This window comes from Ornithorhynchus anatinus, chromosome 10 (assembly GCF_004115215.2).
Source record: "Ornithorhynchus anatinus isolate Pmale09 chromosome 10, mOrnAna1.pri.v4, whole genome shotgun sequence".
NCBI classification, from domain to species: domain Eukaryota; kingdom Metazoa; phylum Chordata; class Mammalia; order Monotremata; family Ornithorhynchidae; genus Ornithorhynchus; species Ornithorhynchus anatinus.
This window is the reverse complement of record NC_041737.1, coordinates 56,400,731-56,424,313: the sequence shown is the minus strand read 5'-3', so window position 1 is coordinate 56,424,313 and position 23,583 is coordinate 56,400,731. Positions and strand designations below refer to the sequence as shown.

At 55.7% G+C, this 23,583-nt stretch overlaps 2 protein-coding genes across 2 annotated transcripts; one reads left to right on the top strand and one right to left on the bottom strand.

Moving 5' to 3' along the window:
- The first annotated feature begins 4,592 nt into the window (after nucleotides 1–4,592).
- Nucleotides 4,593–10,754, top strand: LOC100087966 (keratin, type II cuticular Hb5-like). The gene is given in 11 exon segments (XM_029073193.1): nucleotides 4,593–4,985; nucleotides 6,503–6,711; nucleotides 7,141–7,201; nucleotides 7,593–7,688; nucleotides 8,119–8,134; nucleotides 8,137–8,195; nucleotides 8,198–8,284; nucleotides 8,675–8,800; nucleotides 9,154–9,374; nucleotides 9,884–9,915; nucleotides 10,499–10,754. Coding segments are annotated over 11 exon segments (1,515 nt in total). The 3' UTR covers nucleotides 10,714–10,754.
- A 2,392-nt stretch (nucleotides 10,755–13,146) lies between these two features.
- Nucleotides 13,147–22,880, bottom strand: KRT7 (keratin 7). Its single transcript, XM_029073197.2, has 9 exons — nucleotides 22,444–22,880; nucleotides 20,921–21,132; nucleotides 18,683–18,743; nucleotides 17,239–17,334; nucleotides 16,812–16,976; nucleotides 15,992–16,117; nucleotides 15,337–15,557; nucleotides 14,487–14,521; nucleotides 13,147–13,557 (listed from the first exon to the last, which is right to left on the bottom strand). The coding sequence occupies exons 1-9, from the start codon at nucleotides 22,786–22,788 to the stop codon at nucleotides 13,376–13,378; spliced, it is 1,443 nt and encodes a 480-aa protein (XP_028929030.1). The 5' UTR covers nucleotides 22,789–22,880; the 3' UTR covers nucleotides 13,147–13,375.
- Nucleotides 22,881–23,583: the final 703 nt, after the last annotated feature.

Here is a 23,583-nt window from a genome sequence, read left to right as displayed (position 1 = left end):
TGGTGTTTGTTAAGCTCCTACTATGGGCCAAGCAACTGCACTAAGCACTAGCGTAGATACAAGAAAATCAGGTTAGACCCAATCCCTGTCCCACACGAGGGCTAACGGTATAAAGGAGGGAGAAATGTTATTTTAGCCCCATTTTACAGATGAGGACACTGCGGCATAGAGAAGTTAAGTAACACGGCAGGCAAGTTGCAAAGGAGGAATTAGAACCTACATCCTCTGGACTTCTAGCTCTGTGCTCTTTCCACTAGGCCTCGCTGCTTTTCTTATATCTGTTCGGCTCCTCACCTACTAGATTTCAAACTCCTTAAGGGCAGGCAATAGGTATTTTATTTAAGTTGCACTTTTCCAAACATTTAGTTCAGCACTCTGCACTCAGCTGGTGTTTAATAAATAACATTGGTTGATTGAATTGATGAATCTGGTAGGGCTTCTTGGAGGAGGTGACAGAGCTCAGTGCTTAGTACAAGTGGACCAACCAGGGTCACCCAGGAGAGCCCAGACAACCCCTGTCTCCACATTTCCCCCTCAAGGATGAAGTTCCCTGTAGGCTCAACCGCTTGGCAGCCCCCTTCGATTTTCTTTATGCTCCGCCCTTCTCCTTGACTCGTAACCCTCAGCAAAAGTGTTTTTAAAAGAGCTCATTGCGGGCAGGGAATGAGTGTACCAACCCTCTTGTATTGGACTCTCCCAAGTACTTAGTACAGTGCTCTGCGCTCAGTAGATGTTCAATAAATACCTTTGGTTAATTAAATGGATTTAATTATCTAGGAGGAAGTGAGGCTCCCTGACCCTCTTCTCACTTTATGTCTCCACTCCTCTCCCCCTTTCTCACTCCTCAGGGTTGGGTCCCTTGGGCAGCCACTCGAGGGTGGGCAACTTCTTTGCAGGAAAAGGAAAGAAGGGGGATGGAAGGGACAGGGAACGGGAATGACTAATTCTCTGTCCTCACCTTCAGCCCTCACCTTTTCCCTTGGGTCACCCCCCAAGGACCTGGAAATGTCGCCCGGGCAGCAAGACATCATGGGAATTCTCCACAGGCCGGTTGGATGTGGATAGGATGTGAAGCTGGACAGGTGGAGGACTTGTGTGAGGCCAAGCCTAGCCAAGCCTCCAATCACCCCCAGCCAATCCCCATGGCGGGTTGAGGTTCCAAGGACCAGGCCTCTCCCACCCTCAATGTCCTTCCCTCCCCACATTCTTCAACAATGGACTACTCCCAGAAGCAGTCTTCACTGGGAAATGAGGGGCGGTCCCGGGTGCTGCGATCACCTCGTCCCAGTCCCCTGTCTCAAAGACAGTCGGGGCGAGGCCCTTCCCAGAAGGGGATAGTCCGCAATCCATTCTGGGGCCTCCCGGCCCTTGTGAAAGGAAGTCTCTGGCTGAAATCTGGCCTAGATCCCTCGTGCTGTAGCCCCAGCCCATATCCACCCCAGCCCGTCGCAGGGCACGGGATGCTGGCTCTTTCTTCCCTCGGGGCCTCCAGACCTACAAGCCGAGTTCAGGAAGCTGATGCTGGGCAGGATTCAGTTCCGGGAGCAGGTCCAGGCTGCCTGGTGGGTTGGTGACTCACTCCTTGAAGGAATCAGGCCCCTGTCTCAAAGCCAGCCGGACACCCCAGCTGGGGGCCCTCTCCTCGTTAAATGGTTAAACGGAGCATCGGACTCTGCCTCGGACTTCTAAGGAGGCTGGCCAACTCCCCTCAGGGGGTCAAAGCCCCAAGCTTCCACCCTGTCCCTTCAGCCCACTCCCTCCACTTGGAGAGACACCATGGACCTGGAAACTAGAGGTGGAAATCGGGATTAATCAATCAATTAGTGTTATTTATTGAGCACTAATTATGTGCAGAGCTCTGTACTGAACACTTAGGAGCATTCAATAGAGTAGAATTTGTAGATACAATCCCTGCCCTTTAGGAGCCTACAATATAGTGTGGGGGGAAGGCATTAAATTTTAGATAGAAGAAGTAATAGAGTAGAAGATGCCATGAAGCTGGGGTAGGATAGTATCAAAGTGCTCGAGAGGCGCCGACAGCAAGTGCAAAGGGGATGGTGAATAAGGTGGGGAAACAAGAAATCAGGGAAGGCTTCCTGGAGGAGATATAATTTTAGTAGGGCTTTGAAGATGGGGAGAACGGTGGTCTGTCAGATGTGAAGACCGCCAAGCTCTGCGCCTTTGCAAAATCTGAGGTGGGGGAGACCAGGTCCTCTTACCCAAAGAATAGCAACTGATGGTTCTCCATCTTCACAACGGACGAGACAAGAAGAAACAGATTTAAGTTGCAGCAGGAGGGATTTAGGCCAGACTGAAGGAAGAACTTCCCCACGGGTGTGAGGGAGGGAAACGGGCTGGAGAATCTCCACCGCTGATGATCTTTAGACAGCAGGGGCTGGAGGGTGGGGGGCGGGGGGAGGAGGTGAGGGTCTCATCGGCCTGGAATGGGGGATGAGAGAAACGACCTCTTGAAGGATTATAGTTTCAGGTATCTGACAATTTGATGTACTTAAAAGAGTATTGGGCAGGATGTTTATGATGAAACACCCCATTGAGTTCACAACCCAAGAGACAAATCCATTCAACCCTCAAGCACGGACACATTCAGAGAGATGCTCCGTTACATACTCTCCATTATCCAGGGTCTCAGTTTACCTCCTGGTTGGATTATCCAGGGTCTCGACTTGCCATCTCATCTCCCACCCACTCCTTGCTCTGCATGCATATCTCAGATTGGGGGCAGGAATGGAGAGAGGAAAGGAAACCCCAACCTATCCCAAGTCTGGGTGGGAGGAGTTAAAACAAAAAATTGGGGATTATCGGTGGCTTTCGATTATCCAGCCCGCCACAGAGAAGGTTGCGAGTGTGAACGTGGAGGAACCGAGACCAGCAGAGAGAGCCGTAATTCTGTGGTGGCCCGGCCACCACAGTAATTAAGTATTGTTGTTGTTATTCTAATTAGTTTATTGAGTGGCTAAGAGCTCTAGGCAGGTGACTGGCTAAAACAGTTATCCCCCTGCCCGCAATGTAGTCTAGAACAAGAGAGTCTGGAATTAGACGTCTGGAAGGACCAGCCGGCAGCCCAGAGGGAAACCCTCCCCGGCCTCGGATTCTGTGCCTATCTTCCACCTGTCCAATCCAGATGCACACACCCTGTTCTCTCAAATGATCTCCCATCTTCTGAGGCCAAGAAGAAGTGGAGGCTGCCCCCCACTGCAGTCTGAGACCCCAGGAAAGGACTGAAGTTAGGACTGGGGGGAAATCTAGTGGAAAAGCAAATGGGAAGTGGGCCTGGCGCATCTCCTAGAGGAGGGTGGGCTGCACCAGCCAGGAGGATGAGTGACCATGACCCAGTCTGAGAGGACTTGCTTGGAGTGGTGGACCCCATGTCGTCAGCCTGGACCCTCCACCTAAATATACAAAAATAATCATTATGGCACTTGTTGAGCACTGGGTGCTAAGCACTGTTCTAAGCACGGAGGTGGATACAAGTTATGCAGGTTGGACACAGTCTCTGTTCCACATTGGGCTCACACTCCTGATCCCCTTTTTTTACAGATGAATTAACTGAGGCACAGAGAAGTGAAGTGATTTGCCCAAGATCACACGGCAGACGTGTGGCGGAGTCGGGATTGGAATGAGGCCCTCCTGACTCCCAGGCCCGTGCTCTATCCACGCTAGTTCTCTACTCTCTCACCAGACCCGTGTGGATTTTTGGGGGCCAGTTATATCCAGGAATACCGGGGGGGGCAAGACTTGGGGGAAATCAAGCAATCGATCGTCTTCATTGAGTGCTTACTATGTGCAGAGCACTGTACTAAACGCTTGGGAGAGAACAATATAACAGATTTGGTGACACGTTCCCTGCCGAGAGTGAGCTTACCGTCTAGGGGGGAAGAGGTAAAGGACCTGTTTGGGGGGTTCCTTGAACATACGTGGTCCAGTTGGAGCCCTGGGGAGGCTTCAACAGTGGGGATGTCCATTGCAGACAGAGGGGGTCCGGGATGACCGAGGCTTTCTAGAGAGGCCTCCCCGCTCCTGACGTCACAGCACTTATGTCTAAATCTGTCATTTATTTATTGATATTAATGTCTGCCTCCCCTCTAGAATATAAGCTTGTTGGGGGCAGGGAGTCTATTGTTCTATCGAACTCTCCCAGGTGCTAGTACAGTGCTCTGCACACAGTAGATGTTCGATAAATACGACTGAATGAACGAATGAAAGTCCAAACCCGAGCACAGCCCCAGCACGGAGAGGGAGGTCCCCACCGAATGCCCCTGGGCTCCCTGGGCTCCATAAAGCGGGGCGGCGAGAGCCGGTACTTTATTGGGGGGCCAGGGCGGTCGGCCCGGCTTTGAAAAGCGGCAGCGGCCGGGGCGTCCCCGCACGCCAACTACAAAGCGGTGCAGGGTTATGGGCCCAGGCCCCTCCTCGCTCATAAATTCCTCGAGAGCCTTTTACCCTCCGAACGCCCCCAGGAGCCCCAAGCCCCAGCCCGGATATAAGGCTCCCGGCTGCCCTCCTCCAGCATTCACCCCTTCTCTTGGCACCCAGCTCTTCCCGCCGTGCCCTCACTGCCCTCCAGAGCCACCATGTCCTGCCGCTCTTTCCGTGCCAGCTCCGCCTGTGGGGTCAACCGGACGTTCAGCTCCTGTTCGGCGGCGGCTCCCCGGTTCGGGGACCGCTGCTGCATCAGCGCCGCCCCGTACCGCGGGGTCTCCTGCTACCGGGGCCTCACCGGCTTCGGCAGCCGCAGCCTGGGCGGCTTCTGCGGGGGCTACCGCGCCGGCTGCGGCCGCAGCTTCGGCTACCGCTCGGGCGGCGTGTGCGGGCCCAGCCCGCCCTGCATCACCAGCGTGTCGGTCAACGAGAGCCTGCTGACCCCGCTCAACCTGGAGATCGACGCCAACGCCCAGGGCGTGAAGCACGAGGAGAAGGAGCAGATCAAGTGTCTCAACAGCAAGTTCGCCGCCTTCATCGACAAGGTGGGGGCGGTGGGGCGAAGGTGTTTGGGGAGGAAGACCCCTCCTTGGGGAAGACTAGAGGGGAATCCGATGGCTGACATCAGGCTAAAGAGGAGAGATCCAAGGTAGAATGCAGTAGGCTGGAGGGTAGTTATTATTATTATTACTAATAATAATAATAATGGTACTTAAGTGCTTATTATATGCCAAGCACTGTTCTAAGTGCTGGGTTAAATACAAGTTAAGCAGGAAATAATCCCTGTTCCCCACGGGGCTCACACTCAATCCCTATTTTACAGATGAGATAACTAAGACTCAGAGAAGTGACTTGTCCAAGGTCACACAGCAGACACGTAGCATAGCTAGGATTAGAATCCATGTACTTCTGATACCCAGGCCGCGCTCTACCCACTAAGCTACGCTGCTTCTCGCTAAGATGCAGTCCAAGATTAAGAATTCCTTGGTTGTCCCAACGTTCGTTGGGGCAGGAGCGATTCAGAGTGCTCCACTTTGGGGAGCACTGGTCCAGGCAGACTCTGGCATGGGGGGAGAAGGGGAGCAGGGATCAACATTCCTAGGCTTCCAGGGACCTCTATCCCTCAGTTCATTTCTCCTACCAACTCTGTCTCTGCATCTCTGTCCCTGGGTGCCTCTCCCTTTCTCTCCGTCTCTGTCTTTCCCGGTCTCTGTCATTCTCCCTCTCTGACTGTCCCTATTTCATTCATTCATTCTTTCAATAGTATTTATTGAGCGCTTACTATGTGCAGAGCACTGTACTAAGCACTTGGAATGTACAAATCGGTAACAGATAGAGACAGTACCTGCCCTTTGACGGGCTTACGGTCTAATCGGGGGATACGGACAGACAAGAACAATGGCAATAATATATGTGGGTGTGTCTTTGCCTCTCTGTCTCCTTCTTTATCTCTGGATCTCTTCCTATCTCTTTTCTTCCTTGACTCCGTGTCTCCCTTTTTCTCTGCCTTGCTGATTTCCCTACATATCTCCCTCTTTTTTCTTTCTGTGCCTCTTCTTTTCTGTCCTCCCTGACTTTCCCCTGTGAGTCCCTCTTTCTCTGTCTCCCCTCTTCTGTGCTTTGCCAATTCTCCCTGTCCATGTGTGTCCTGTCTGTGAGTCAGTTCCTTTCTCCCCTCCTCCCCGACTCTCCCTGCTTGTCAGTCAATCTAACAACTGTATTTACTGAGTGCAGAGCGTTGTACTAAGTGCTTGGGAGAGTACTCTATAACAGACACATTCCCTGCCCACAACGAGCTTACCATCTAGTTTGTGTCTATCTCACTGTACCTCTATCTCTCCCCTTCTCACTGATTTTCACTGGCTGATTGTGTTTCTCTGTGTGTGTGTGCCTGACCCCTTCTCTTTGACCTCTCCCTGTCAGTGTGTGTGTGTGTGTGCCTTTGTCTCTCCTCTTCTCCAACTCCCCCTCTCTGTGTATGTCTCTCTCGATCTCTGTGTGTGTCGCGTGTGTCTCTCTCCATCTGACTGTGCATCCTATGGGTCTCCTTTGCTCACCACAGGTGCGGTTCCTGGAGCAGCAGAACAAGCTGCTGGAGACCAAGTGGCAGTTCTACCAGAACCGGAAATGCTGCGAGAGCAACCTGGAGCCGCTGTTCGACGGCTACATCGAGACGCTGAAGCGCGAGCTGGAGTGCGTGGAGGCCGACCGCGGCCGGCTCGAGTCCGAGCTCTACCACGTGCAGGAGGTGCTGGAGGGCTTCAAGAAGAAGTGAGTAATGGGGAGAGTGGAGGGGGGTGGCGGGGCAGGTGGTGTGGAGCTTCTGAATTGCCCAGGGATTGGGAGGGCTTGAGGGGGTTGGACCAGGCTTCTCAGTCTTCTTGAACTCAGGGCAAATGGTGCAGCAATTTTAAGTCAACTCGGGAGGGATTTCAACTGTCGGGATGTCAACCACTGGGATATGTTACTGAAGAGTGTCAGGGCTCCTCTAGGAGGTTTCTGTCTGAGGCCTGGACCCTTCGGGGGTCTCTGTGGGCCTGGACCCCTCTGGGTTTAACTCACTAGGCCTGGGACCCTCTAGGAGTCTCTATTGCCTGGACCCCTCCGGAGTCTCTGCAATCTGGGTTCCACTGACCCTCGGCCCCCCCGGCCTGCCCTATTTGGTTTCTGACACCAAGTCCCACTTCCTCCTCCCGGCAGATACGAGGAGGAGGTGGCACTGCGGGCCACAGCGGAGAACGAGTTTGTGTTGCTGAAGAAGGTGAGGCCACCAGGCTGAGCCTAGCTCTTGCTCTAGCTCTGGCTCTTGGGGTGGGCAGGGGACCCGGGAGGGCAGGGGTGAGGCGGGAGGGGCAGACCAAGTCAGATGGACATCACCGAGCCAGTCCCCTCATCTCGGGACCCTGGAACCTGGGGGAGCCCTCGAGAGGTCATCGGATACAACCCCTTGCCTCCGTGGAAGCCATTCAAGTCCAACGGGAACCTGAGCAGCCATGGCCCATCACCCCGACGCCCAGTTGCTCTCTGTGGGATAAGAACAAGAGCCCCCTGCCTCCAGTTGCCTTCCATCCCCTCCCCGCTGCTTGGGTACCTCAGTTTACCATCAACCCAGGCTCTCCAATATCTTAACCCTTCCCCTCCGCCCTCCCCAGGAAGTGGACAGCGCCTACCTGCAGAAGTCGGACTTGCAGGCCAACACGGAAACAATGATGGAGGAGATCTCCTTCCTGAGGGCGATGTTTGAGGAGGTACGGGCCATCCGCAGCTGCTGGTGTTCCCAGCTCTTTCCTTCGCAGACCGGGACTGGGGTCTGCTGAGGGAAGACAGACCCCCAGGCAGTCCGCATCCTCCTGGATCCACAGACACGGGCAGGCAAGGGGGTGAGGCTGGTGCCCACAAACAGAGGAAGGGAGAACTGGAGGAGCCTTCCTGGAAGGGGTAACATTGAGCTGCAGGGGAATTTGAAAAGTAGGAGCAGTACTGAGCATCCACCGGGTGCAGTGTACTGAACCGAGTACTGGGAAAAGTGCGCCACACAGAAGTGTCCCATTCCCTGTCCCCAAGGAGTTTCCACTCTGAGGGAGAGTTGGTGTGAACGCAGGTCGCTCCTCGGGTCTCTCTGAGGATGAGGCCTCTCTGCGACACGCTCCATCTTTATCCTCCATCTTCCCCCCGCAGGAGATCCGCGTGCTCCAGTCCACATCTCGGACACCTCGGTGGTGGTCAAGATGGACAACAGCCGGGAGCTGAACATGGGAACTGCGTCATCGCCGAGATCAAGGCGCAGTACGACGACATCGCCAGCCGCAGCCGGGCCGAGGCCGAGTCCTGGTATCGCAGCAAGGTGAGCTGAGGAGCAAGGGGTCGTCTGGGAGGGTCCTGGGACAGGGTTCCCCCCTCTGAGCATCCCTCAATCTGGGCAGGGCCAAGTGGGAGAGGGGGAGCCCACAACAGGCATCAGCAGCAGAGGGAGAACCGGGCAGGGCAGGCTAACCAGAAGCCACTGTGGGGGGAAACGGTGGCATCAGTGACCTGCTCCTAATGACGTCGCTGCCCCCGGAACGCTTGCCCCGGGAAGCTGCTCCCAGGATTCTGGGCTTCTGGGAATTTCCCCGACCTGCTGGGAGCCTGCCTCGGGCTGGCCCTGAGGTCTCTCCAGGCCCCTTGGCAAGGGGACTCAGGGTGGATGTCTGAGCCTGCCCAAACCATCGTGCCCGTTCCCTCCCGGTGTTAGTGTGAGGAGATGAAGGCTACAGTGATCCGGCACGGGGAGAGCCTGCGCCGCACCAAGGAGGAGATCAACGAGCTGAACCGCATGATCCAGCGGCTGACGGCCGAGGTGGAGAATGCCAAGTGCCAGGTACGGCAGGCGCCGGTGTAGGGGGGCTAGGCGGGGGGCCAGGGCCCGTTTCCAGGGTACTCAGAAACAGGACCCCACAGGGGAAAGAAATGCCAAGTCTGACAGCAAGCCCCGTGGGGTCCCAGGTAGAGAACAGAGCCCACTGTCCACCCTCAGGGAGCCCCCACTCACCTGAGGAACACAAGGCCCAGAGAGGTTCAGTGACCTGGCTGGAGTCTCTCAGCACACCAGGGCCCAGCCAGGACAAGAAACTTTGACTCTTAGGAGAGAGACAGGGAGGGGGCGGAGATTTAAGGGATAAGATGGGGGGTCAGGTGATCATTTGGTTTCTTCCTGCCATCCCACACCCCCAGAACTCCAAGCTGGAGGCGGCGGTGACCGAGTCGGAGCAGCAGGGCGAAGCGGCCCTCAGTGATGCCAAGTGCAAGCTGGCCGATCTGGAGGCCGCCCTGCTGAAGGCCAAGCAGGACATGGCCTGCCTGCTCAAGGAGTACCAGGAGGTCATGAACTCCAAGCTGGGGCTGGACATCGAGATCGCCACGTACAGGCGGCTGCTGGAAGGCGAGGAGAGCCGGTGAGTGAGCCTCCAGAGAAGGGTCTCACCAAATCCCTCTGGGTGGGGGGGGGGGCTTCTCTCCCTCCCAGTCGATCAATGAATGATGTTTATTGAGTGTGTACAGGACACGGTACTCAGCGCTCCCCACAAAGGTCTTCCCAGTTAGCCATGCTGGGGGGAGGGGGAGAGGTGGCATCAAGGAGTGACTGGACCAAAGATTTCAAAGCACTTTCCTCGCCCAGATGCCGGGAGAGATTATTCTCCTCCTTTCACAGTCAAAGGAACAGCGGCCCAGAGAGGTTAAGGAATTTGCCCGGGACCACGCAGCCGGGAAGGTTTAGAACCCAGGGCTCTCGGCCACCCAGCTGAGATATCGCTGCTTTTGGGGGGACACCTGCCAGGGGATGGGGGCTTGATAGCCAGAAACTCTACGGCAGTGAATGGCTGGCACTGCCCCTTCACCCCGGGCACCTCCAGGGACGTGCAAATCCTGATGTTCCCTAACCTATCTTCTTTTCTTCCCTTAGGCTGTGTGAGGGCGTCGGGGCCGTGAATGTCTGTAAGTAATCAATCAATCAATCAATGGGTGGTATTTATTGAGTGCTTTCTATGTGCAGAGCACTGTACTAAGGGCCGGAGGAGGGGGGTACAGTACAATAGAATTAGCAGGCATGCTCCCTGCCCACAGTGAGTTTACAGTCTAGAGGGAGAGACAGATGTTAATATGAATAAATTAGTAATTTATAATATACAATTTAAAGACGGGCCTAAAAGTACTGTGGGGTTGGGGGATATTAATATGAATCAATAGGTAATTTATAAGAGAATTTAAAGACATGTACCTGAGAAGCAGCATGGCTTAATGGCTAGAGTACGGGCCTTAGAGTCAGAAGGTCACGGGTTCTTCACCACTTGTCTGCTTTGTGACCTCGGGCAAGCCACTTAACTTCTCCGTGTCTCAGTTCCCTCATCTGTAAAATGGGGATTAAGCCTGGGAGCCCCACGTGGGACAACCTCATTACTTTGTATCTACCCCAGTGCTTAGAACAGTGCTTGGCACATAGTAAACGCTTAACAAATTCCATAATTATTATTATGATGATGATGTTACCGTTTTTTCTCTCTCCCGCACCGGCCCGCAGGCGTGAGCAGGTCCCGAGGTGGCGTCGTATGTGGCGATCTCTCAGTGAGCGGGGCCCGGCCGGTCACCGGCGGCGTCTGCAGCGCTCCCTGCAGCGGGAACCTGGTCGTGAGCACCGGCGGCCCCTGCGTCCCCTGCGGACCCTCGTCCACCTCCGGTCCCACGCCCGGTTGTGGCTTCAGCTGCGGCAGCGGGAGATCTGTCCGGTTCGCATAGACGCCCCCTCCGCCCCCCATTTTGTATAACACGTCTCCCGCAGGCTTAGGCGTCGACGAGAGCCCCGGCTTCCCCCCCCCCCCCGCCAACCCGGCCATGGGAAAGGGGAAGGGGAAGTGTAGGATGTGCCGACCACCTCCTCCTCTCCTCCGTTTCCCCTGCCGGACACTCCCCTCCACCCCCATGCAAAGTGGCCAAGCTCTCGCCCGGATCCTCACGCTCTGCCCCCACTTCCCAGGGCTTCCCCTCACGGTGGTGGATGGAAACTCATCCCGGCCTCCCGCCCAGTCCCTCGCGGACCCCGTCCCGTGCACGTGCTCTCTGCTCTGTTGATTCTCCAATAAACGGTGAAGCGCAAAATAATCCCCCCCGGGGGTTGTGCAGCTGACTTCTTCATCATCTTTATCACCCACCCTTCTGTCGGGAGCCCACTGGGGGCAGCCCCCCGTCCTCCCCCAGCATCTGGAATCCCTGATGGGGCAGACCGGGACCCTGCACCTGTGGGAGCTTCTGGTGGGACACAGAGCAGACATAACAACATTTTCCCATCCGAGCAGACAAGTTTGTGTGTTCGGTGTGCTATGTGGGACAGGAGCCGGGTGGGGGATCAGGGAAAGAGTCAGGGAATAAGGAAGGCCACCTTATCCTAGCATAGGTAGGACAGAAGGGAGTGGGGTGGGAGGCAGGAGTAGGGAGGTTGCTCCAGGCTTGGAACAGAAGCAGTGTTGCCAAGTGGAAAGAGCCCCGGCCCGGGAGTCAGAGGACCTGGGTTCTAATCCCAGCTCTGCCGCTTGTCTGCTGTAAGACGTTGGCACTTCTCTGGGCCTCGGTCAACTCATCCGCAAAATGGGGATTCAATACCTGTTGTCCCTCCCCGTTAGATTGTGAACCCCGTGTGAGACCTGATTATCTTGTACCTCCCACAGTGCTTGTCCCGTAGAAAGCACTATATAAATGCAACAATTATTATGCATCTAGGAAAACTATGCCATGACCCTATGAACCCAGGTCCTGTCCTTGCCCCGGCCTTTGACCCTGAAAATGACCCCTCCCTTGACCTCTTCTCCCCTCCTGATCTTAACTCCCTTCTCTGACCCTTTAGATCCTCAAGCTCATTGTGGGCAGGTAATAATAATAATAATAATGCTGGTATTTGTTAAGCGCTTACTATGTGCCGAGCACTGTTCTAAGCACTGGGGTAGACACGAGGGAATCAGGTTGTCCCACGTGGGGCTCGCAGTCTTAATCCCCATTTTACAGATGAGGTAACTGAGGCACCGAGAAGTTAAGTGACTTGCCCAAAGTCACACGCTGACAAGTGGCCGAGCCGGGATTCGAACCCATGACCTCTGACTCCAAAGCCCGTGCTCTTTCCACTGAGCCATGCTGCTTCTACAAGGTAATGTGCATAGCAAAGTGGGCAGCACACAGGTATGGGAGTCAGAAGGTCAGGGATTCTAACCCAGCTCCCACTTGTCTGCTGTGTGACCTTGGACAAGTCACTTCACTTCTCTGTGCCTCAGTCACCTCATCTGAAAATTGAGGAGTAAGACTGTGAGTCCCACTCAGGACGGGGACTGTAGCCAACCTGATTTGTTTGTATCCACCCCAGCGCTTAGTACACTGCTTGGCACATAGTAAGCACTTAAATACCATTATTTATTATTACTGTTCTGTTGTACTCTCCCAAGACCCTAGTGCTCTGCACACACTAAGCGCTCAATAAATACGACTGACTGGCTGACTGACCCCGTCTCTTCCGGGCTTCAGCTAGACAGGAAATTGGCACGCCTTCCCCGAAACCCCAGCAGGCTGGACCGGTCTCGCTCTCCACTGGCCGACAGGCCTGTGCCCAGGCCCCAGGCCAGACCAGGAGCCGGAACAGACCCTGGAGCCGAGCCTGCCGGAGCAGGGCAGGAGCAGATAAGAGCGGGAAAGGTAACAGGCCGGTCTGAGCCGCATTCCTCTGGCACAAGGGGCAGGCGGGGGGGAGGGGGGCGGTGCCAGGGGCTGCACGGGCTGCTCTGCCAACAAGGTACAGTGGGCACTCTGCCACAGAGCGGCAATCTGAGCCGTGGAGGGGTTGCTGAGTTTGGAGCAAGGAGGTGTCTCGGAGGGACCGGAAGGGGAGAGCGGGTTTTCTGACCTCTGTGACCTCTAATAGCAGCCCCTATCACCTCTGGGGTCATCCAACGGAAGCACAATATGGTAATCAACAGTTGCAGCGAGAGGGAGTGCAGTTAGACCCACGGATGGACGAACGAGGTCTCGGTCTTCTGGCGGGGGGGGTCTAACTGTGCCCGGGACTGCCCAGGTCTGTGGCATGAACCAAAGTTCTTTGGTGCGGGGAGGAGGGGTGGACCCCTCCCACACCACCCCATCTCCCCTCCACCCCGAGAACCCTGGTTGAGTGAAGAGTAAAGACAGCAGCAGTAAGAGAAGCCGCCTTTATTAGCTCACAGGTCTACCTGCAGCTCACTCGGTCTCTATCACATTGACGAGATGGACGATAGGTTGGGGGAGGCTTAGGCTGACGGGGGCATGCAGGAGTTTTATTCACCACTGTGTCACTGCTGGGGGGCAGGGGCAGGGTCCGGGGGTCTGGGGACATGCCTAATCCCATTTCTCTCTCCGCCACCGCCTCGCTGGACTGGTTTCCATCCTAGTTGCGGTCGCTCTTCTGGCTAGAAGTGGTGAATTGGTAAGAGTAGGTCTGGTTGACCCCAGTGGCCCCTGGGGAAGTAGAAGGTCTGACACCGAAGTTGAGGGCGTTGAGGCCCATGGTGCCCCCGAAGCCCAAGTTCTGCCCCTGGCTGCGGTAACTCCTGGAGTTGTTGACCATGGCTGGGGAGACAAGAGGGAGCGTCAGCGTTCCTCCCAAGGAGCAGCAGGACGTGAGGCTATGGGGTCATTTTGTCTGGCCCCCTGCCTCCGCGCCCTAGTGGATCCAGGCTTCCCTGTTAGACACAGTGTCCTAAAATGGGTTGGAGGCCACAGGGGCGCCGGAGGGGCAAGGTTCAAGGCGAAGAATCTGGGACCGGGAGGTGTGGGGTGGAAGAGAGGAGGGACGGGGGAGATCCGAGGACTGGGGGATCGCGGTTTGGAGGATGCAGAGGGCTCTGAGGACAGATCGTTGCAAGCCCTGGTAGCAAAACCTCCCTCCTCCTTCCCCTTCTCGGGTCCCCCTACCCACGGAGATCACTCTAAGGCCCACCCCCTCGCTCCCCGGCAATCGGTCACCTATCCCAGACTCCCCTGCACCCCCACTTTCTCCCTGGTGTGTCCTCGGAGGGCGGTTGGGGTGGGGGTTGTGAGCTCTGGCCCAGTCTCCTGTCTGGGAGACCCAGAGACAACCCGTGGAACTAGTTGGGCTGCTTCGCGCTGACTCACTGTCCACAAGCCTGATCAGCGGGCCGGGGGCTGGACATCTTCTAAGCCCCCTTGGGGAAGCCGGATGGTTCTGGGCCACTGAGTCAGGAGAGCCCTAACCCCTTAAAGCAGGAACCCCGCAAGAGGTAGTGAATAGGAAGGAGCCCCCTAGGAAACCCGCTCTTCGGAGGGCCACTGAACGCGATTGGAGGCTAAGCAACCAAAGGAAGTTGTGGAGGATCCGCACTTTTCAATTATCCATGCTCTCCCTATCCCTGCCCCCGGCCCCACCGGGGGTAATGGAGAATGGATGGTTCTGGGGCTTCCCTTGGAGCACGGACCACATCCAGACTCCGAACGGCGGGGTTCTAAAGCAGAAGAATCTTAGAACCCGTGGGACTTACCGACGTTCACAGAACCGATGCCATCGCCGGCCAGCCTGGAAGAGAAGCAGCCATGTGAGGGTGGAAACGGCTTCGAGGGGGTGACGGGGCCGGGATGGGAGGGGGAGGATTGGGGAGGAGCTCCTGGCCTGGAGCCAGGGACTAGCGGGAGTGGAGCAGAGCACGGAGCAGGCTGATACCACCGGGAGATAAAATGTTCATGGGAAGCAGCCACCTCTGAGTCATTTCCCATTGCAAACAAGCCTCTGGCCCCGGGCAGAGAGAGATTTTGCCGTCCCCCCAAACCCCTCACCCCACTTAATGGAGAACAAAGGTTGCGGGAGAAAGGTCACGGGATCTGGGAGGGCTCAGCTTGCAGAAGGGAGAGAAGGAGGTGGCAGGGAAGCAAATGGCTACATTTCGGGCCCGGAGGCAGCAGGTTGGGCAGAGTGACTCCTCCCAGCCCTGTTGTGAACCCCAACTTTGCCAGCTCTCCGCTGAGTTTTGGGAACCCCCAACTGGGGGGATATTTGGGAACTCCTCCCCCCACCATTCACCCTAGAGGAGGGGGCTGGACACTGGACAGTGTCCTTATCAAATGTCACTTCCCCATTGAGCCCAAGATGCCTCTGGGGCCTGCAGGTAGGGGCGGCTGCCCCACGGAGGGCATTTGGGGGATCCCTCAACCTGGATCGTTGGCCCGCAGAGACCCAGTCTGCAGGTTGGGGGGTACAGGAGATGTAAACTCTCTCCCGGCCCCCGTCCTCTGGGCTCTCTCGGGAGCTGGGGGGTACTGTCTTCACCAAGCTCCCGACTCCGGGTCATCCATTTGGATCTGGAACCCCAGTGGTCACCGCTCCCCTTCACCCACCTGCTCTCCTCGCCCTCCAGCAGCTTCCGGTAGGTGGCGATTTCGATGTCCAGAGCCAGCTTGATGCTCAGCAGCTCCTGATACTCGCGCAGCTGGCGGGCCATGTCCTGCTTGGCCTTCTGCAGGGCAGCTTCCAGCTCATCCTGCTTCGCCCGGGCGTCCTTGAGCGCCAGCTCCCCGCGCTCTTCCGCCTCAGCGATGGCGGCCTCCAGCTTGGCACGCTACGGGGTGGAGGACCCAGGGATAAGCCTCTCATGCACCCACCTGTGTCCCCTCACAGCCCATACTTCCTTCTCCAGACTTACTCTCCCTCCTCTTCCTCTTGCCCCCCACACTACATTACCTCTCCTACTTCATTTTGCAACCAAAAAATCCCAGACAAGCTGGGAGCTCCTCACGGGGGTTGTCAAGGGGTCGGCTCTAGACCCAAGGGATTGTAGATCAATCTGTGGTATTGAGTGTTTACTGTGCGCAGAGCACTGTACTAAACACTTGGGAGAGTACAAAGAAACAGACTTGGAAGACACGTTGCCTGTCCACGGTGAGCTTACAGTCTAGTGTCTCCTGCTCTCTCGCCCCTGCGAATCTCCAGACAGAGTGAACGGCTCCCGTCTCTGTCCCCTGGTTCCGCCCCTGCCCACCCCACCGGCCTTACCTGGCCCTTGATGTTGTCTATCTCGGATTGCAGCCTCTGGATGTTGCGGGTCATCTCGCTGATCTCAGTCTTGGTATTACGCAGGTCTTCACCATGTTTTCCAGCCTTAGCCTGCAGGGTCTCGAACTGGAGAGGGGGTGGGTGGGGCCAAGGGAAGACTGAACCCTCCGATAAATCAGGGTCACTCGGACTGTGGGGCAGTGGGGCTCACCGGAAGGAGCACTGGGCTGGGAAGCGGGAGGCCCTGATTCTAATCCCAGTGCCGGCACGGGCCTGCTGTGCGACTGTAGGCAAGTCACTTAACCACTCTGGGCTTCAGTGTCCACCTCTCATAAAATGTGGAGACGTGGCCTGCTCTCCCTCCCCATGAAACGGTGAGTTCCGTGTGTGTCTGATCTCTCTTACCTCTACCTTAGTGCAGAGCCTGGATTTAATAAATACCATCATTAAATTATAGGAACAAACTGATAAACCAATCAGGAAATACCGTTCAGAGGAGCAGAGGGGCAGGCTGGGAAAATGGGTCAGAAAAGAAAGGAGATGGGAGTAGGCAGTGACTGGCCGGGAGAAACAAAGACTGTAGGCAGGACTGTCACCTTCACAAACTATTCTGAGGACGGTGGTGGGTGCTCAATAAATAAACTGACTGATTGGAACCAACACATTTTCTAACTCTCCCGAGGGTGGGGAAGAGTACCAGGACCTGGGAAAATGGGATTGGTGGTCCCCATTGTGGAGGCAGGGGGATGGACAAGATGACCTGGATTCTCACACCCACACACGCACCCACACAAACGTATGTGTGCGCGCTGTCGCCCACCTTGATCTGGTACATGGTCTCGGCCTCGGCCCGACTGCGCTGGGCAATCTCCTCGTACTGGGCCTTGACGTCGGCGATGATGCCGTCCAGGTCCAGGCTGCGGTTGTTGTCCATGGACAGCACCACCGACGTGTCCGAGATCTGGGCCTGCAGCTCATTCAGCTCCTGGGGTGCAGAGGAAGACCTGGATCAGGCCCCCTCCCTCGGCAGACCCCTCTTCTCCTCCCCAGATCTCCCAGCCTGCAGTCGCATCTGGCTACCGCCTCCTCCGTCCCTCCACACTCCTGATCAAGGGCCTCCCCGACTCGAGGCAAATGCCTGGGCCTACTAGCCAGCTCTATTGCCTATCTCTGTTCCTGGCTGGCTCCATCGCCTGCCCCCGTTCCAGATCGGCTCTGTCTCTTGCCCGTTTCCGGCCGGCTCTCACCAGCTCATAGAGGGAACGTAGGAACTTGATCTCATCAGTCAGGGAGTCCACCTGGGCCTCCAGCTCCACCTTGTTCATATAGGCGTTGTCCACGTCCTGTGGGGGTGAAGAGACAGAGGTCAGGGCCCCCCGACCTGTAGCGCTCTTCCCCTACTCTGTCCCCGGGAGAACGGAGAAACTCCAGTAGGACTAGCCAGGGGAGACCCAGACATCGGTCTGGGGACCGGTGGGCTGCCTACTGTATGACCTTGTGCAAGTCACTTAACTTTTCTGTACCTCAGTTTTCTAGCCTGTAAAATGGAGAGTCAATATCTATTCTTCCTTCTACTTAGGCTGTGAGCCCACTTTGGGATGGGGATGGGGTCCAACCTGATTATCGTGTATCTACACCAGCGCTTAGTACAGTGCTCGGCACTAGTAACAACTTAATATCACAGTTATTATTAGTCCACCCCTCTTGGTGCATGCGGATCTGTGACCTTTAAGCATTTGATATTCACCCCATTTTCAACCCTGAAGGACTTACATTCATATTTTTAAACTGTGACTTCCGAATTACTCATTTATATTGATGTCTGTCCCCCCTTCTAGACTGTAAGCTCACTTTGGGCGGGGATTGTGTCTGCCAACTCTGTTGTATTGTACTCTCCCAACTCTTTAGTTCAGTGTTCTGCACATAGTAAGTGCTATTATTGATTGATTGATTGACTGATTGAGGAAGGAGGGGAGAGTAGAGACGGCAGCTTTAGGCTACACTCCATCCCCAGTGATAACAAAGCCACCAATCCTCCAGTGACAACTTGGAGGCAGTGTTATCGAATGGAAAGAGCATGGGACCGGAAGTCAAGAGACCCTGGCTCTAGCCCTGGCTCTATCCCTGCCCTGCTGTATGGGCCAAGTCATTTCGTCTCTCTGGGCCTCAGTTTCCTCATCTGTAAAATGGGAATACCATACCTTCTCTCCCCACCCTTTTAAATCCCATCCTGCCCAGGGCTCAGTCTGTGGCGAGCTGATTATCTGAATCCATGCCAAAGCTTAGCACGTGGTAAACACTTCATAAATACCTCAACTCTGTGCATGTGTGCATATAAAAGTTCCTTGTGGAAAGGGAATACATCTTGGGGCTTTGTTGTATCTTCCAAGCACTTAAAACATGGCACTGTACTCAGTAGGCGCTCAATAAGTACCATTATTACCGCTACATGTCTCTTCCTGCATGGTTCTTGGAGAGGGCAGGGAAATCCCCCCCACACCGTTTGCCATATCAGGACAGGAAGAGTCAGAGAGGGCAAGCAACTTTCACCAAGTTACACAACACGCCCAGGGAGGCTGAACCATTCGAATCTGGGACTCCCAACTCCGCTCTCTTAGAGGATGGGCAGTTTTGATCACTCCCACAGTGCCCCAGTTGGCAGGGGGAGGGCTCCCCACAGCACCCCCTCACCTTCTTGATGACCACAAACTCATTCTCGGCAGAGGTGCGCTTATTGATTTCATCTTCATACCTGCAGGGAGAGAAAATAATAATTATAGTAACGTTATTTGTTAAGCACTTACTCTGTGCCAGGCACCGTACTAAGCGCTGGGGTGGATACAAGAAAATTGGGCTAGACACGGTTCCTGCCCCACGTGGGGCTCACAGTCCCATTCCCCGGTTTAGAGACGAGGTAACGGAGGCACATAGAAATAGTGACTTGCCAAAGGTCACCCAGCAGACAAGTGGCGGGGCAGGATTAGAACCCATGATCTTCTGACTTCCAGGCCCCTGCCCTGTGTCATGCTGCTCGGTATAGGACACTGGAATCCAGAGAGGAAAGTCTCAAAGAAATCAGGCGGCGGGACTACAAGCAATTTCCCCTCAGCCTCTCCTTTTGGCTCCTCTTTAGGGTTTTTCCTGGGACTCTGGGCCAGGATAGGCGGAGGGAGAACTATAAGGAGTTGGAAGCAGAAGACAAAGGAGAGAAAAGAGGCGGGAGGGAGAGAGGAGGGAGACATGGGGGTGGAGCCTGTGCAGATTCACTCATCGAACCAGGTTCTGAAGCAGGAGCCCAGAAGCTCCACCTGCTTCGCTGCCCTGGGGCTGCCTCCTGCCTCTCTGTTTCCTAAACCCCTCCTCCCCTTGGCTCCCCTCCTGAGCCCCTTGGCTCAGGAATCCTAGGATAATCCTCTGTGGAGATCAGGACAGAGGCCGTTGTGTCTCGGGCCGGGTGCCGGGCTTGGGCACAAAGGGGCTCTGTCTTCCTGCCCAGAACTGCCAGATCTCACCGGTCTTCACCCAAGGCTGGTGGAGACAACTGGGCAAGAATCCTCGTCCCCCACCCCCACCCTGGCTGACCCCCACCCCCAAATCACTTCTTAATGTCAGGTGAGGGCACAGAAGGAAGTCCAGGAGAAAGGGTGTGGGCAGGATTTGGTCAGAGGGTGGGCAAGGTGTGGCGGTGGGTGAGTAAGGCGTGCAGATTGCAGGGGAAGTAGCCATGTACTTCCTCCCAGCCAATCCCAGCCCCTGCCCCTCTGCCCTCCCCCACCCCCTCTCTGTACTTCTCTGTAATTTATTTGTATTAATATCTGTCTCCCCCCTCTAGACTGGAAGCTCGTCGTGGGCAGGGAATGTGCCTGACGCTATACTGTACTCTCCCAAGCACTTAGTACGGCGTTTTGCACACAGTAAGCACTCAATAAATATGATTAATAAATAAACGTGTCTATTGTATTGTTATACTGTACTCTCCCAAGTGCTTAGTACAGTATTCTGCACACAGTAAGCGTTCAATTCATTCGACTGAATGAATGATGATTTGCCCCCACCTACCCTGCTGTGTGGGCAGGTCCCAGGTATAATAATGGCTCCACACCCCACCCCCAGCCCTCAACTGGTTCTCTCCTTCTCCTACACCTGTTGCCTCTCCTGCACCTGTCCCCACTCCCAAGCCCCAGGATACAGGTCTGGTCTCCCGGCTGCTCCGCCCATCACGCCCTGTTTACTCAGTCCCCGCTTCCAGGCACCAGCATCCAGCTCCTTCTCCTCTCCCACTTCCTGGGGTGGCGGGGGGGGGGGGGAAAGGGGAGGCATGGCCCCCCAGATGACTCCCCACTCCCCTCCCCGCACACCATCGTGGTCTAGGGCCAGCAAAGCTGTCACTGGGTTCAAGAGATCAAAAAGGTACCTCTCCACACCCGCTCCTGGAGCCTTTGAATTTTGAACCCCAAAGGTCAGCGTGAACCAGTCCTAATGATCAGTGGCCAATGACACATAGGCGGGGAGCGGGGATTAAGGAGATGTGCTGGTCATCCACATTCTCTGGGGATTTTATCTTCCCCCTTCCAATCCCGCTCTCCCAGGGACACGAGGTGTTTAAGATCTCCCTTCTTTCCATCTGTCTCCTGGCCTCTGCTCCAGTCACGTACTTCCGTCCCCACCCCTGCTCCAAAACCTCGCCTTGGCTTCTCTCCTCCTGGGATTCCCAAGCCTCTGCCTCAGCCTCCCTACCAGGCCTCCAGAGACGGAGGGTTGGTGTGACCCCGTGGCTTGGGGCATCGGGGCAGAGGCAGATCAGGTTTTCCTTTAAGGCTCCCTCACCCTTAAAGCTACCACCACCCCACCCGGGCTCTGCCACGCGGACATCTGGCCTCCGGCCACCGCCACGCCCTCGGTGGGGGGGTCCGGTCGCTGCCCATTTACTTGTTCTTGAAATCCTCCACCAGGTCCTGCATGCTCTTCAGCTCGCCCTCCAGGCGGCCCTGGTCACTCAGGAGCCCGTCCAGCTGGTGCCTGAGTGAATTAATGTAGCTCTCGAACAGGGTGGGGATGTTGCTGCTCTTGCCTGACTTCTGTTCCTGAAGCAGACTCCACTTGGTCTCCAGCATCTTATTCTGCTGCTCCAGGAACCGCACCTGGAGGGGCACAGGGGAGTGGGAGGATCAGATGGGTGCTGGGCCTGGATGACCTGAGGATCCCTGGTTGGAGAAGTACGTTTGGGGCAGGGAATATGTCTGTTCTGTTGTTCTTTGTACTCTCCCAAGCACTTAGTACAGTGCTCCGCACACTGTAAGCACTCAATAAATACAACTGACCCACTGACTTAATCATCTTTCATTCAACCGCATTTATTGAGCGCTTACTGTGTGCGGAGCACTGTATTCTGTTGATCTGTTCTCTCCCAAGCCCTTAGGACAGTGCTCCGCACACAATAAGCGCTCGATAAATACAATTGACCCACTGACTTATTCAATCATCTTTCATTCAGTTGCATTTATTGAATGCTTACTGTGTGCAGAGCACTGTACTAAGTGCTTGGGAGAGTGCGAATTGAACAATAAACAGACACGTTCCCTGCCCACGACGATGAGTTTACAGTCTAGAGGATGAGCTTACAGTCCAGAGGTCGAGCTGACCATCAGGGGGTGCCGACGGTCCAGGCCTATTGACCATAGGGGTCTCTCCCCAGGGCTCAGTATGGCACTGGGGTCCCTCGATCAATCGTTATTACTGAGCGCTTACTGTGTTTAGAGCACTGTATTAAGTGCTTGGGAGAGGACAATAAAACGGAGTCGGTAGACACATTCCAGACCCAACACGTGATTATGGATCCAGAAGGGGCCCGGTCCAGTCTGAAAGGGGGGGATTTTCAGGACCTTCAGTGAAGGGGTCCCCGTGAGACAGGGTCTCTGGACTGACGTGTGCCACGCAAAAGGGGCGCTCGCAGCACTTATGTACGTAACCGCAATTTATTTTTGTCTATTAATGTCTATCTCTCCGTCTAGACTGTAACCTCAATGTGGGTGGGGAATGTGTCCGTTCTATCATTGTTTGCCCTCTCCCAAGCGCTCAGTACAGTGTCGTGCACGCAGTAAGCACTCAAAAATGCAAATGATTGATTTATTGATGGATCAGAGCCCCCTCGTCTCGCCACGATTCACGGATCAGCCCTGTTGGTCGTACTCAGGCCTTGTGGCCGGGAAACCGACCTCCTGGGGGCTTGGGGTGGAGGTCTGAGGTGGGGGGTGTGCAGGGGGAGGGGGTAGCAGGGAACCCCGGAAGAGAAGGGCCACCAAGCACCCGCAGGCGGCCACGACAGACCCAGAGAAAGGGGACCCGATCAGACTAGGGGGCCTAAAGTGGGCGAGGTGAGGCTGGGGGATCCCGGAGTGGCAGAAAGCTGGGCGAGGGGAGACGGGGTCGCTGGAGGAGGGGGCCCTGCTCACCTTGTCGATGAAGGAGGCGAATTTGTTGTTGAGGACCTTGATCTGCTCCCGCTCCTCCTTCCGCACCTTCTGGTGCTGGGGGTCGATCTCCAAGTTCAGGGGGGCCAGCAGGCTCGGGTTGATGCTCACCTCCTGGATGCCGGCCCCGGGCCCGAAGCCGGCGGAGCCCGCGACCCCGTAGTAGCGCCCGGCCGAGCTGACTTTCCGTCCACCGCCGGCCCCCAGGTTGTACAGGCTGCTGCTGCCGAAGCCCCCCGTGCTCCTGGTGGAGCCCACCGAGCTGACCCGGGTGAAGCTCACCCGGCCGGGCGGGACGGCGGAGCGGGAGCTGAAGTGCATGGCCATGGCGAGGGTCGGCTCGGTGCAGGTCGATGGTGCAGGGTCCTTTGTGAGAGTGGCCTCCGCATGCGTCTGGCGGCTCTATTTATCAGTTAGAAGCTGGAATGGGCCCTGGGCCCGGGAGAGATCAGTTTACAGCCTGGGCTGGAGGGTGGGGTGAGGCCTACGGGGCTTCGGTGGCTCCTTACCTGCTTGCCAGGACACACCCAGAACCCCCGGAAACTTCTGCTTTCGCACAGGAAAGGGGAATAATAATAAAATAATAACGGCCTTTAATAATAATGATAATCATGGTGTTCGATAAGCGCTTACTATGTGCCAAGAACTGTTCTAAGCCCTGGGGAAGACGCAGCGTGATCGGGTTGTTCCCCGTGGGGCTCACTCTTTTAATTCCCATTTTACAGATGAGGTCACTGAGGCACAGAGAAGTTAAGTGACTTGCCCAAGGTCACATAGCAGACAAGTAGTGGAGCCGGGATTAGAACCCACGTCCTCTAGCTCCCAAGCCACTATTTTTTAAGGTGCTTACTATGTGCCAAGCACCCTTCTAACCCTCGGTTTGGGGGGGTGGAGGGGGTCGGGGAACCCTTTTGGGCCAAGCCTCTGAGGAGAGGGTCGCAGGGCTGAGGAGGAGACAACGGTCCTGCCCTTTTTCATTCATTCTTTCGTTCGATCGAGCAGTTACTGTGGTGACAAAGCGCTGGGGAAAGTACAGTAGAACCAAAAAAAGGCCCATTCCCTGCCCCAGAACGAACTTACAGCCTAGATGGGGAGACCGACACTAAATAACTAAATAAGTTT

What these genes read in the sequence shown, in the direction of transcription:
- KRT7 (XM_029073197.2), bottom strand. Translation starts at nt 22,788, where the DNA reads ATGGCCATGCACTTCAGCTCCCGCTCCGCCGTCCCGCCCGGCCGGGTG. An exon ending in TCGCCTCCTTCATCGACAAG is followed by an intron (nt 21,133 to 22,443) that starts GTGAGCAGGGCC and finishes GTGCCCCTCCAG; the next exon opens with GTGCGGTTCCTGGAGCAGCA. An exon ending in TACGTTCCCTCTATGAGCTG is followed by an intron (nt 16,977 to 17,238) that starts GTGAGAGCCGGC and finishes TCTGCACCCCAG; the next exon opens with GAGCTGAATGAGCTGCAGGC.